General features: G+C 52.7%; 1 protein-coding gene across 6 annotated transcripts in view; it reads left to right on the top strand.

Annotated features, from left to right (window-relative positions):
* Nucleotides 1–12,557, top strand: part of MVB12B (multivesicular body subunit 12B) — a 260,387-nt gene that overhangs the window by 233,985 nt on the left and 13,845 nt on the right. For all 6 annotated transcript variants that reach the window (XM_078061777.1, XM_078061778.1, XM_078061779.1 and 3 more), the window contains 2 exons: nt 2,331–2,386; nt 4,810–4,869. In XM_078061777.1, coding sequence (XP_077917903.1) covers nt 2,331–2,386; nt 4,810–4,869 — 116 coding nt within the window. The remainder of the gene's footprint in view (nt 1–2,330; nt 2,387–4,809; nt 4,870–12,557) is intronic.

Consider the following 12,557-nt stretch of genomic DNA (forward strand, 5'->3'; position numbering starts at 1 on the left):
AAAACTACTCACCAGGCATTTGGTCAGCCTGCTTCCCGAGTGCAGTCCATGGGGCGTGTGAAGGGAGCTCTTCTCTGGGCGCTGCCGTCTGTCTAGCGGGTGTAAAGAAGCACAAGGAGGTGTGTGTGTGTGTGCAGAGAGCGGAGAGCACCGTGGCCCTGGCAGGTGACAGCCGTGGGCTTGCGGGACTTAAAGGAGAGGCAGAGTAGGCTGTGACTTCCAGCCCTGAGCGTGGGATGGCCAGGAGCAGGGTGGCGCGTGGCCGGTGAGTGGGAAGGCGCAGGGAGGAGCGGGTTTGGGGAGAAGGTGGTGGTGGGTCTGACTGGACTATTCTCACACACACCCACTTCCTGGCCCGTAGGTCTGACCAAAAGGAGCTGGTGGAAGGGACGCCTGGAGACTTCAGGAGGACATGATAAGGGTCCTCAAAACCTTGAAAGGTCCTGGTCTGGTAGAGGCAGATTTGTTCTCAGAAATTCCATTTATACCCAGTGGAAGGGCCAGAGGATTTGGAGCCCCTGCTTGCTACCTGTGTGCCCTCAGCAGTCCCCGATCTGTGAAATGACCGCAGGTGCTGAGTGGCACCTGCCCGCATGTGTCCGCCGACGAGAAGGGGCAAGGGGTCAGGGTCAGGCGTCCGAGTGCCGTGTGGGGTAGGCCTTGGCGCACAGCCGGAGTTGGGCAGATAATGGTAGTTGCCAGGAAGGGAGCATGGCCTCTTCTTGGATCTTGGGTGGGGCCCCGTCCCGTCCCTCTCTAGAAGGCGTGTGGCCTTTCAAGGGTCGTCTGTTCAGGATGGGTTTTCCCAGCCATATGTGAGAAAGCACGCACGTGTGCCCCAGTGTCACTCGTACATCTGCATGTGTGACGTGCCGTAGATTACCGTGGGTGTCCTCCCCACCTCCTTTCTGGAGAAGTGTCACACTTCCTGGCCCTCAGCCGGTGCTCCCCCAGGCAGTCCCGGCAGCTTGCAGGGGCCCGAGATGGGAGAAGGCCCCCGACTGTGGCTGTCTCTGTCTGAGCCTGGGCCTGGACCTTGGGCAGTAGCCTTCCGAAGAAAGGAGGCTTCCAGGGCAGCAGCTGGGTCCAGCTGTGCTGTTTCCTTTACTTCAGACCTACCAGAGGAGGCTTCATTTTTCCTTCCCTGAAATACATTCTGAACATAGCTTAAAATGAGCCATTGGGCTCAGCTTGCTGATCAGGGAGGATTTGTCCCAGACTTCTCTTTCTCTTATTTTTTTCCTGCCTTCCTTCTTTCTGCTTCTGCGACTCTTCTTTCTTAGGACTGAAAGAAATTGTCTGCCACTTGCGTACCAGAGAAAACCCATCTTAGATGTTGGGGGAAGTAGAGAACATGACTTCCCGGAGAGCCCCCTCACCAGGCCTTCCCCGTGTCTTCCTAAAGCCGAATGGGCCAGAAGACCATCTCCCTCCGGGCTGTGGGAAAGGCACTGCACCACTGACCCTGTGTTTTCGTTTGCTAGGGACCCATTCCCATCTTTCTCTGGTGTCCCATTTCGAGCAGCCTGGCGCCTCGAGTCAGCCGCGAAGCCCGGGACTGGGAGATGGAGAGGGAACCATGGTGGCCGTGCTGTGGCCCACCCACCTGCTCTGTGTCCGATGCTGCACGCACCTCCAGCTCACACACACCCCTGCTCACAGGCCCTGCCATCCTCCTTGTTTGTTTTTTTTAAAGATTTTTATTTATTTGAGAGAGAGAGCAACAGAGATAGTGAGAGAGAGCAGGAACAGGGAGGACGAGCAGGGGGCCCGACGCAGGGCTCGATCCCAGGACCTCCGATACTGACTGAGCCACCCAGGCGCCCCTGCCTGCCATCCTCCTTTTAAAACGTAACTTAAACTCACCGAAACCCACAGCCAGGATTCAAACCCAGTCTTTCTGACTCCAAAGTCACTCCTCCAACCTAGACCTCTCCTGTGGGCCCAGCAGCCTGCGGTATGGCGTCATTCTCAGCGGAGCGAATGTCTCCCGAATATGCTCCCTGCCCACCTCACAGAGCACAGCTTTGTCCCCTCCCCGCCTGCATGCCCCTCTGTCCTGCCGCCAGCCCCTCGGGAGCTGCCACCACCTACAGGTCAGAGACCAGACTCTGAGGGTGGGCTCTGGCCCTTTCTCTGCCCCCACAGCTCTGTGTGTACTTCTGTGCGGTGCTCAGGTGTGTGTCCTGGGTGCGGGGGCGGAGCCTGTGCCCACGTCACCCCAGGGCCCCACTCCCCTGTGCCCACGTCGGCTTGTATCGTCAGTGTCTCAGTCACTGAACACCGCTGGTGTCTCCAATGCCATTTTCTCTTTTTCTCTTCTCTTACAGCAATGGATGGTGTGCCTTTCATGATTTCAGAGAAGTTTTCCTGCGTTCCAGAAAGTGTAAGTGTTCTGCATGATGGCCCTTCGGTTCGGCCACCCCCAGCCTGTGTTCCCTCTGCTCGGCCCGCAGGCCCCTGCCCTCGTGTCGTCCCGAGGACAGGGCTTCCTCTCTGGGCCCCTCCAGCTAACGCTGCACACAGTAGGGGCTCGAGGAGTGACAGGAGAGTAGGGATGAGGCACGGGGAGGGAGTGAGACAGACTAGCGGACAGACTCCGATTCAGCCATAACAGCGCCTTTTTCTTTCAAATGTGATGGTAAATAGGGCTGAACTTCACTAGTTGTGAATGTTCTTGGTTCCCAAGTTCAAGTTAATAACTTTTGTTCTTTTTTATTTAACCATGACAACATCTTGCAGAAAAGAAGGCTGCCTCATTTTTTCATTATAACCTGGATTCTGTGATAACCACACTCTCTGCTCCGAATTGGAGGGAGGCCTCCGAATGGCAGGGCTGGTCGGCCAGCGTGCGTGCCCACAGCTGTGGTCGCCCGCTCGCTACAGGCCCGCAGGGACCCCACGACACACACCAGCCGGCCGGGGCCCCTGAGCTACCTGTGATGACGGAGGGGCTGTGTGAGCTGGCTGGGCCTGCAGCCCAGAACCCAGACCATGAGGGGTGCCCACCATACACAGCCTTGCGGGCTGTGGGCTGGCACTGCAGAGCCCACCTGGCACTCCAGGGACCCTCTCTCGGGTGATACCTGCCCCCCCAGGTGGGAGCCCCCCACCCGACCCCACTCCCCCAGCTGGTCCTGGTCCATGCCGGCTCGATAGCCTTGTTTCTGGGTGTTTTTTATCCTTTTCGCAGAAGTTTGTTTTGAGTAGCTAACAACCGTGAGGGCCCCAGTTTGGGCACCAGCTAAGGAATCCTTCAATGTATTTCTTGGATCCAGCTTAAAACCACCCGGCTTGCGATTTGACCTGCTCTGTAGTTTCCATTTTCATGAAATATAATAGGCCTCCTCTGAACCCTTCTGGTAAGCAGCTTAATCTTGAAAAATGCTCGTGACGTGACATGCAGAGCATGAGTAACTTCAGCCGCCGCCACTTGGCCGCGTTGCCATGGCGACGCTGGCGCCTCTCCCGCCCCGCTCCCTCGGAGAGGCTGTTCTGTCCTGCGCACCAGCTCCAGTCGGGAAAGTTTAGTGGGGCAGTTAGAGCCTAATGATGCAACAGCTGGACCTCTGCTGGTCGCGGGCAAGCAGCCCCGTTCTCGTCACTCGGGCTGGCAGCAGGAGAGAGCCAAACTGTTTTGTGGCTACCGGCTGGGCAGCCCCGGGAGCTGAGTGCCTCATTCGGTGGCCCTGTCCCAAGATCGCCCTCGTAAATGTGCCTCTGCCCAGCGCTGCCGACTTCAGCAAGTGCTCGAGGCGGGCAGCTCGGGCCAAGCCGGGTGGGGCACCTCCGAGCGTTCCTCGTTCCCCCTCCGGCAGCCCAGCCAGGAGAACCCAGCCACGCCGCTCTGAGCGGGAGAGGAAGTGATGCGGCGATTTAACCCACAGCTGCCCTGTTTTGAACCCAGGTCCGTGGACTCGGGAGCTGGCCTTTCTACCGCACCTGCAGGAAATCCCCGCAGGCTCGGCTCGGGCTCTAGCTCTGCACTGACCTCTGGGCTGTGGTTCAGAAGCATGAGGGCCTGGGGGTTTTGTCCGGGACCCCGGTTTCACCTGTTCGTCCTCGGGTGCCAGTTGCTGGCCCCTCTCGGGAATATAGAACGCTGACAGGCTCAGAGCAGAGGCCTCCAGGACAGGGTGCCCGCTGCCCTCTTACCTCTCACCGTGCATCCAGCCCCGGCCTCTCTGCGCCTCCAGCTGACTTGTTGCCTCGTGTACTTGACTTCTGCTGGCTGGGGGAAAGCCAGCATTTTCAGAGAAGGCTCCCATCGTCATGAAATAATAGAAACCCCCATTAAAATGCAGTGATACCATTTTTCACCACCATTGAGTTCTCAAATGACCATTGATGGGCAGTTTTTTTCCTTCACCTTGCATCTTCAAAGACCTAGAATTCCCTCCCGTGGTTCCTTAGACCCATCCCACCACACGGATGCCACGGTCAAGGCGGCTGTGGCCAAGCCTCGTGCCCCTCCGTCCCCCTAGCTGCAGAAGGAGCAAACCGGCTTCTGGCCTGGGCAGGGAGAAAGGAGAGATGGAAGTCATCAGTGACTGCCACTGTCCCTCAGGAGGGCTGGGACCCTCCCGGGTGTTGCCGACAGATGACTCAGCAGGGGTCGGCCAGGTTTTCTGGAATGTTTGCTCGTGTAATCACTACAGATTTGCAGTGGTGGGTTTCCTGTTGAAAGAGGGTAGAGAAAATGCTAGATCACATAGCGAGGTTTGAGGTGTCACAATTGTTAAGCATAAAAGCAAATGTGAAACAGCATTTTCCAGCCGTTTAAAAGGATGACTTGATCTGTATTTGCAGATGCAGCCCTTTGATCTCTTGGGAATCACCATCAAATCTCTGGCAGAAATTGAAAAAGAGGTAAGCAAGCTGCCCAGAGTGGGGGCAGGTGGGGCCTGGGCCTGCTTGCTCCCCACAGGGTCTCCATCCCAGGAACGGGGAGGATGTAAGTGTGGGGTGCCCCTCTGAGGAAAACGCTTCCATGTCACTCAGATTTATTCCTTAGAAAAAGAAACTCACTTTGAATGTGTTTACTGCTTCAAGTCAGTTATGACCAGCACCTCCCTGTGTTCTCTGAAAGGTGTGTTCTCAGAAGGTTTTAAAATGCCCCCATTTTTAAGAGGTGGGGGTTGGGGGATGGGCACGGAGTCTCCTTTCTCTCCTCGGGCTCCATTATTTGCCACCAGTAGGGGTGTGGGGACGTGTCCAAGGAGCCTCTTTGCGATTTAGAGCCAGCATCAGGATCCGTTCCGTTGTGCCTGATGAGCCAGACCCCATTTGGCAGCCTGGTTCCACATAGTTTGGGTGTTTGCCTAAAAAAACAGAAAGAAATCCAAGCCTGGAGTACTTGTGACAATTCTGAGAGCTGAGATATTGGGATGAAACCGGAGGTAAGGCCCGCCCATGTCTTCCCTGTTTTCCTAAGACGGCATTAGAGTGTGTGAGTGTCGTCTTGCATGTGTAGACGACTGTTAAGCAGTCACATGCTTGCAACCAGCTCTCCTCTGAGAGGAACATTTGTCTCAAAGATGGAAATGGTAGAACCATTTCAATATTCTCAGTTCCTCTGGGTTTTCTCCTGTATACCTAGCTAGCAGAAGCAGGTCGCATTATTGAAAGATGGCTGAAATCAAGGAAAATTGATTCAATGTAGTACAACAAATTTCTAAACCTGTCATAGCAAAAACAAGACAAAAAAGTCCCCCTTTGTCTTTGATTTTCAGTAAATCATAAAAACCAACCTGATTGTCATCTATAGGTTTCGTGGGGGTGGGGGGAGCAGTAAACTTGGGGGAAAGAATGGCGACTCCATTAGAGATCCCTGTGCACATGGAGCTCGGTGTCAGCCCTTCTCAGAAGCAAGGCGGTCATAGATGGTTCTACAAACTGCCTTCAAGTGGGGTCCCGAGTACTGTGGCCCCAGTGAGTGTGCAGAAGGCCTCTGAGGGTGGCTTACTCTGGCTGCAGGGTAAAGCAGGGGCATGGCCTCTGACCCCTTTAGGAGGGACAAGGTCATACAGACAGATGTCCAACCCAGCTCCACGCTGACTGGGGGCAAGTCGTCCCCCCTCTGTTTAAAGCCGGGGTAACAGGAGAACGTATCTCCTAGGGTTTTCAGGAACACCACGTGCATATGTGTAAACACAGGTGCCCGGCCCCGCGGGTTGGAGGCTGTGAGGTGGCATGTGTTGGATCAGGAAGGCAGCCGTCTGGATGTCGTGCTTTCCCTTGCCCACAGTCGTCCCTGTTTTATTTTAGCACCTGCTACGTGCTCACCTTCAACTGGGGCTCTCCCTGCATTTCCACTGGTTCCCGCTGCTGACCAAGTGGGTGTCATTCCTCATCTCATCTCTTGGGGCAGAAATTGAGACTCTAGAGGTGAAAGGTCTTGCCCAAGACAAGATTGAGACCCAGTGGTCACACTCCAAACCCTGCCCCTTATGACTTACAAAGGGGCTGATGGAAACAACAGTGCTGGGGAGGTGGGGCCACCTGACACGGGCTGGGCCTTTGAGTTACCAGATGGGACAGATAGGTGAGGCCTGTGTAGGGCTCGGTGCAGGCTGCAGAAGCCACCAGAAACCTGAATTATCATGCTGAGGACTAAAATGCCACCTAAACACCCGTTTCATTAGAATGTGTTGTCTTGCTGTCCAGCACTCTGAGCCTGGAGGGGTGCAGAGGCGTTCTGGACTTGGCCACCCCAGGCTTGGGTCTCGGCAGCACCACTTAACTGCTCTGAACCTCTGTCTTCTCTTCTGTAAAATGGGAGAGTAATGAAAGTACTGCCTGCACAGCACTTACGGGGTCTGAGACAGTCGTGTGAAGGACCCAGGACAGGGTCTAGCCTCGGCCACCACGGTCATGCTCGCTGTTACTATCGCGAGCAAGCACAAATCCGACCCAGGTGTCCACACCTCGCTTTATTTCTTGTTCCAGTGATGGGCTAAAAACACACGTCTGTGTTCTCTGTGGAAGGAAATTAAAGTGGAGTTAAAAAGCGGGGAAACGGGAAAGGTTAGAAACATTAAGTAGGGCGTAAAACCATCATCGATACCACCACAGTCAAGAATGCCGCGGTTTTTCATTTAATCTGAGGATTTAGAAGTTACTGGCCCCGGCTATCCACGTGCATTTCATGGTGATTAGTATGTTGATATCACGCTCCGGTGAACGAGCTGCTGCTTCGGCAACAATGGCAGAGAATTTTCTCCATAAATAAACATGAACTTCCTCCTTTCTGCCGCTGAACTCAGCATTGCTCATGGAGGCAGAGGCTGGGGAGGAGCCGGGCCCACCACCCCACCGGCCCCGGCTCTCGGCTCCTGAGTAGCTGGGTGTCCCTTTGGTCGGGATGATTTTGCTCCTTTCCGTCCCTAGCAAGTCTGGCTGCCCCTGGAGGCGGTGGGGGGGATCTTGGCGGAGGACTTTGCTTGGCTCACTGTGTATTATTTTGTCATATTTTACACTGTTAAGCCAAACCCCTTCCCCACAAAAAGGAGACTGCCTCTGGGTTCAGGGGCAGACACACGACCAGAACCGCATCTCTCTGCCCATCCTGAGCGCCTCCCTGAGCTCTCGGATTCCTGAGCAGCCGGGAGAGGCCAGCGTCCACGGAGGCTGCTTTGTGCTGGCAGGTGCTTCTCTCCTTTCCACCACCAGCCCCCGCCCCCTGTGTGGAGAAGTGGTGTTGATTGGACTTCCAGCAGAGCCCTGGGCTCGCGTGGTCCCCGCCGTGAAGGAAGCTGAAGATGCAGCCCCTGATGGCAGCACGTTGTTCTGTCTGTCCAGAACTGGGGTGGGCTTGCTTTCCTGCCAACTTTACTTACCATGCTCTGCCTGGGGGGTGATTCGGAATTTAAGCCCGTGCCCCATCGCCGCCATTTGGCCACAGGGACAGTTCACTCCATGAACGAACCCCGTGACCCTGCCAACCTTGACTTTGGTTGAACACCCCAACTGCCAGGGCGAGCAGGGACCCGCAGTGCCCCCCAGCCTGCCACAGCCAAGAATTGCCCGAGTAAAGATGGAGACCAGGTGTCACCCCAGATGTGGGTGGGCAGTGCACCTCCAGCCCCCCAAAGTTAGCTGAGCTTCAGGGAGCATGTGATGCGGGGCCCTGCCAGCAGGAAGACAGGACAAGGCTTGCTGGCCGTGTGGACCAGAGCCACCTGTCACACTGGAGGGCACATCCCGGGTGTTCGCAGGGCCGTTTACTGACCATGTAGACAGTGGAGGCAACGGGGTAGGGTGGAGAGGACACAGTTTGAGTCTGGATGCGGGGGTAGCACGCCAACTCTGCCGCGTAGGATCGACCCTGGGCAGGTCCCCTGGCTCCCCCCGCCCACGGGCCTGATGGCCCCAGCCCGTGTGCCTCACTCGTCCCACAGCTGCTGCTCCTGACTTCATCGCGAGCTCCCCAGAAGCCGTGGCATGTAGCACTGGCTTGAGTTTCTTGAAAGACCCCCAAAGGAAGGTCATGTTGTAAGGCTGTGATTAAAAATCCCTCTACCTGCCGTCAAGCAGATATACCGGGGGGGGGGGGGGGGGGAATTCTTGACAAACATGAAACCTCTCACAACTAAGAAATACTCTCAGGTGTGGGTGTTGAAAATGAACAAAGCTGTGGCTAATAAATTCCCCCGTGAATGCGGTCACTCTCCTGGCGCCGGGTGGGGATAGTAGCCTCCTTCCTGCCCAGCCTGCCCTCCAGCAGCCGTATTCCCTGCCGTCCGCGTCCGTGCCCAGCTTGGAGCAGGGCCTCTGCCGTGCACATTAGTCCGAGGCATGAGAAAGTGAGTTTCGGCTCATCTCCCCTCAGCCACGGGAGGTGACCAGTGGCAGCGATGGGGAGGCTTTCTGGCCCCGCCCCTCCCCCACGGGGCTGGGCAGCAGGAGGGTGATGGTGACACCCGGGAGGGTTGGTGGCCCCGTGAAACCCTTATTGTCCGCCCCACAGCCCAAACAAAAGCTTCTGTCTGTTCAGGAGTCAGGAAAAGTGTGATTTTGCAGCCGACCCCTGTGATGAAGCGTCTGCTCTGGGAGTGAGAAGATGGGCATATAAATATTCTCTGTCTCTGCTGCTCTTTATTTCCCTTGTAAGCGGTTGCTCCATTTCTCCATCTGATGGATTCCCCGTCACAGCCAGGGTGGGAGCACCCCAGCTCTGCAGCCCAGGCTGCAGCTTCTAAAATCATGCCAGTGTCTCCGTTCCCTTTACCATGCCTGTTTATCCTGCCTCCCCGCCCACCGCGCCACCTGCCCTGTGGCCCGGCCACCCCCAGTCTCGCCTCGCCTGCAGACCCTCCATCCCTGTCTCAAGGAATAATAGCCAAGAGACAGCGGCCTTGATTGTAGATTTCACGCTGCACACGTAACAACCTGCAAGCCTTTTAAAAATAGGAGCCAACAATGCCTATGATGAAGCGGCATCCGGCATCCGCAGTGCCTTCCAGCTCGGTGCAGAGCCATCTCCGACCTGCTGCCGACCTCCCACGGAAAACCACAATGCTCGCCCTCCCTTCCGTGGGTGCCACGCTGAAAATTCAGCCTGGCGAGGGAAGCGTCCTTAGCCCACCATGCTTCCTGGTAGGGCACACAGCCTCCATTTTCACTCGACTTTAAAGCTGAAAGACGCGGGAGAGTCTAATTAGTAAAGGGACGATCTAATATTAATCACTCCCTTAAAATTGACAAGGGAGGCAGTTCATTTAACCACTTAATTGCTACAGGTTTTTATGGGCTGCTGTGTGCAGACGTATTTAATGAAGAAGTTATAAATCTAAGGGAGCTTAAAATTTTAATTTTATACCTAAATATTTTCCTTGTTCTCATGTTTGTAGTCAATCCTCAAGAGTGTAGTCACGTGGAATGTTCTTTAAATGAACATATTTGCTAACTGGCGTGATTTCAGTTTTTAAAACATTGGTTCCAGCAATTAGGCATTTTTCTCAGTTCCCAAATGACTAGAGAAATTCGTCTTGATTATAATTGCTCTTAGCCACGCATATCTAATTTGTGTCTTTTTAAGTGTTAATTAGTAAACAGTTTGAGCTGACATCTTTATGTGTTTGCGTGTTGAAAAATAGGGCTTATTGCTTATTTAGCTTGGGGCCGATTCCACTAGCATTTACGTCACGACATTGAGGTGAAATTAATGGAAACACATTTGGCAGTGCAAGGTAAAAAAAAAAAATTTCGAATTCAACTTTTGGACATCCACTTTGCACGGGCTTCTTTGGCCCCCTTCAAATAGATGAGATGAGAGTAGACTTGGGACCTGCGTATGCGGGAAGAAAGTGAGGCAGAAGATTTTTGTATCAGTAATGAAATGGCAGAGTCCCAATTTTTATAAAAGCAAAATGTTCATGTCCCAGCACAATTGTTCATTCTTTCTACTTTTGGAAAGCTTTCACTGTGCTTATTAACGTTAAAGAATTTTGTGGAGGGAGAGGTCGCAAAATTTGCAGTCCCTTTGCACCATCTAGTGGTCAGGTCTTAAACTGCAACGGGAAATCAGCAGCAGCGTTCTCTCTGCCTGGATTTAACGTTTCCACCACCCAGAACCCTTTTTCTGGATTTTTCAGTAAGGATGCTGATCTGTTTTGGAAAAGAAACCTGCCTAATTTATTTGTTAAGTAAAAGTCCATTAAATAAATAGACGTGAACCTGTTCTCCCCTTTTTTAAATTGCTCGAAGGCACCGAGCTGCCGCCCAAACCCTTGCACACACAGTTAGATCATTCCCGCCCAAAACAAAGAAACCTAATGAATTAGTTTAACGGATGGCCCTTCTGAAGGCACACAAGACGTGTTAGGCTTCTCTTGAAATATGGGAAGTAGCTTGGGGACCACCACTGCATAGACTCTTCGGGAGTGTGACCACACCGTAGGAACCAGCTTCGTGCCACAGGATTACTTCCATCCCCATAAATTGTAGCAGATCTCTTGGGCAGTTTATCATCTGAAGCAGCTACCCTGCCAGTCAGAATCAGTCGTTTACTATTTAGTGTTTTCCCCTTGAGTTCAAAGGTTGTATGTGTTTATAAAACTGCAAACATCACAGAAACATGTAAAGTAAAAGGTGCACACACACACACACGCGCGTGCGCGTTACATGGGCTCACACAGTACACAGCCTCACCTTGCTGTTCACTTCCACAACCTTCCCTATCATTTCACACAGACCTACCTTGTTCTTTTTAATGACTACATGTGGTTCCCTTTTATGATTATGCCATAATTTATTTAAGCAATCCACTATTGATTGACTTTTGAGTTGTTTCTAATTATTCGCTATTACACAGCTGCAGTATATTTCCTTGTACGTGTGTCTTTGCTCCCCTGGGTCTTTCTTTAGGAGAATATATATTATTTTGCCTTCCAAAAAGGGAGTGCGCATTCAGACCCCCCCACCCCATAGTATATGAGGGGGGTACCTGTTTCCCACATTCTCACTACGGCTGAGCATCACCAGCATCTGAAAGTGAACATTCAAATGGTTATCGGCCACTTGTATTTATTTTGCAAATCTTTTCTGTTTGTACCCTTTGCCTTATTTTTTGTTGGCTTATTTCATTTTTTTCCATTTGTTTTTAAGAATTCTTTATGCTTTTTTTTCAGATTTTATTTATTTATTTGAGAGAGAAGGAACAGTGGGGAGAGCCAGAGGGAAAGGGAGAGAGAGAAGCAGACTCCCTGCTGAGCAGGAAGCTGAAATGTGGGACTCGATCCCAGAACCCAGAGATCATGACCTGAGCCAAGGCAGACGCTTAAACGACTGAGCCAACCGGGTGCCCCTTCTTTATGCTCTTTATAACAACTTTCTCCCTGTCACATTCTCAGACACACCTTTAACCAGTGGCTTTTCTTGTTAATGATGTGTTCTGCTATACAATAGTTTTAATTTTTTCATGGGCTCTTTTGTCTTTGTTTTAACATTTTATTTGGGGCTTTGTGTCATAGAAGATTATAAGAATAATCAGTCCTGTTTTTTCCATTCTTTCACATTTTAATATATTAAAATACTAAATTCTTGGGGTGCCTGGGTGGCTCGGTCATTAAGCATCTGCCTTCGGCTCAGGTCGTGGTCCTGGGGTCCTGGGATCGAGCCCCGCATCGGGCTCCCTGCTCGGTGGGAAGCCTCCTTCTCCCTCTCCCACTCCCCCTGCTTGTGTTCCCTCTCTCACTGTGTCTCTCTCTGTCAAATAAATAAAATCTTTTAAAAAATAAAACAATTCTTTTCAACTACTAAATCCATCTGAAATTTATTAGAAGAATTAGAACCAGCCTTATTTTCTCCCATGGCATTAGCCAGTTTTTTAACACTGATTGGAATACTTTCTTCAGTGAATTTTTTTATTTTATTTTATTTATTTATTTGACAGAGAGACATAGCGAGAGCAGGAACACAAGCAGGGGGAGTGGGAGAGGGAGAAGCAGGCTTCCCGCCGAGCAGGGAGCCCGATGCGGGGCTCAATCCCAGGACCCTGGGATCATGACCTGAGCCGAAGGCAGACACTTAACGACTGAGCCACCCAGGTGCCCCTC

This window comes from Halichoerus grypus, chromosome 14, assembly GCF_964656455.1.
Source record: "Halichoerus grypus chromosome 14, mHalGry1.hap1.1, whole genome shotgun sequence".
In the NCBI taxonomy this organism is placed as follows: Eukaryota; Metazoa; Chordata; class Mammalia; order Carnivora; family Phocidae; genus Halichoerus; species Halichoerus grypus.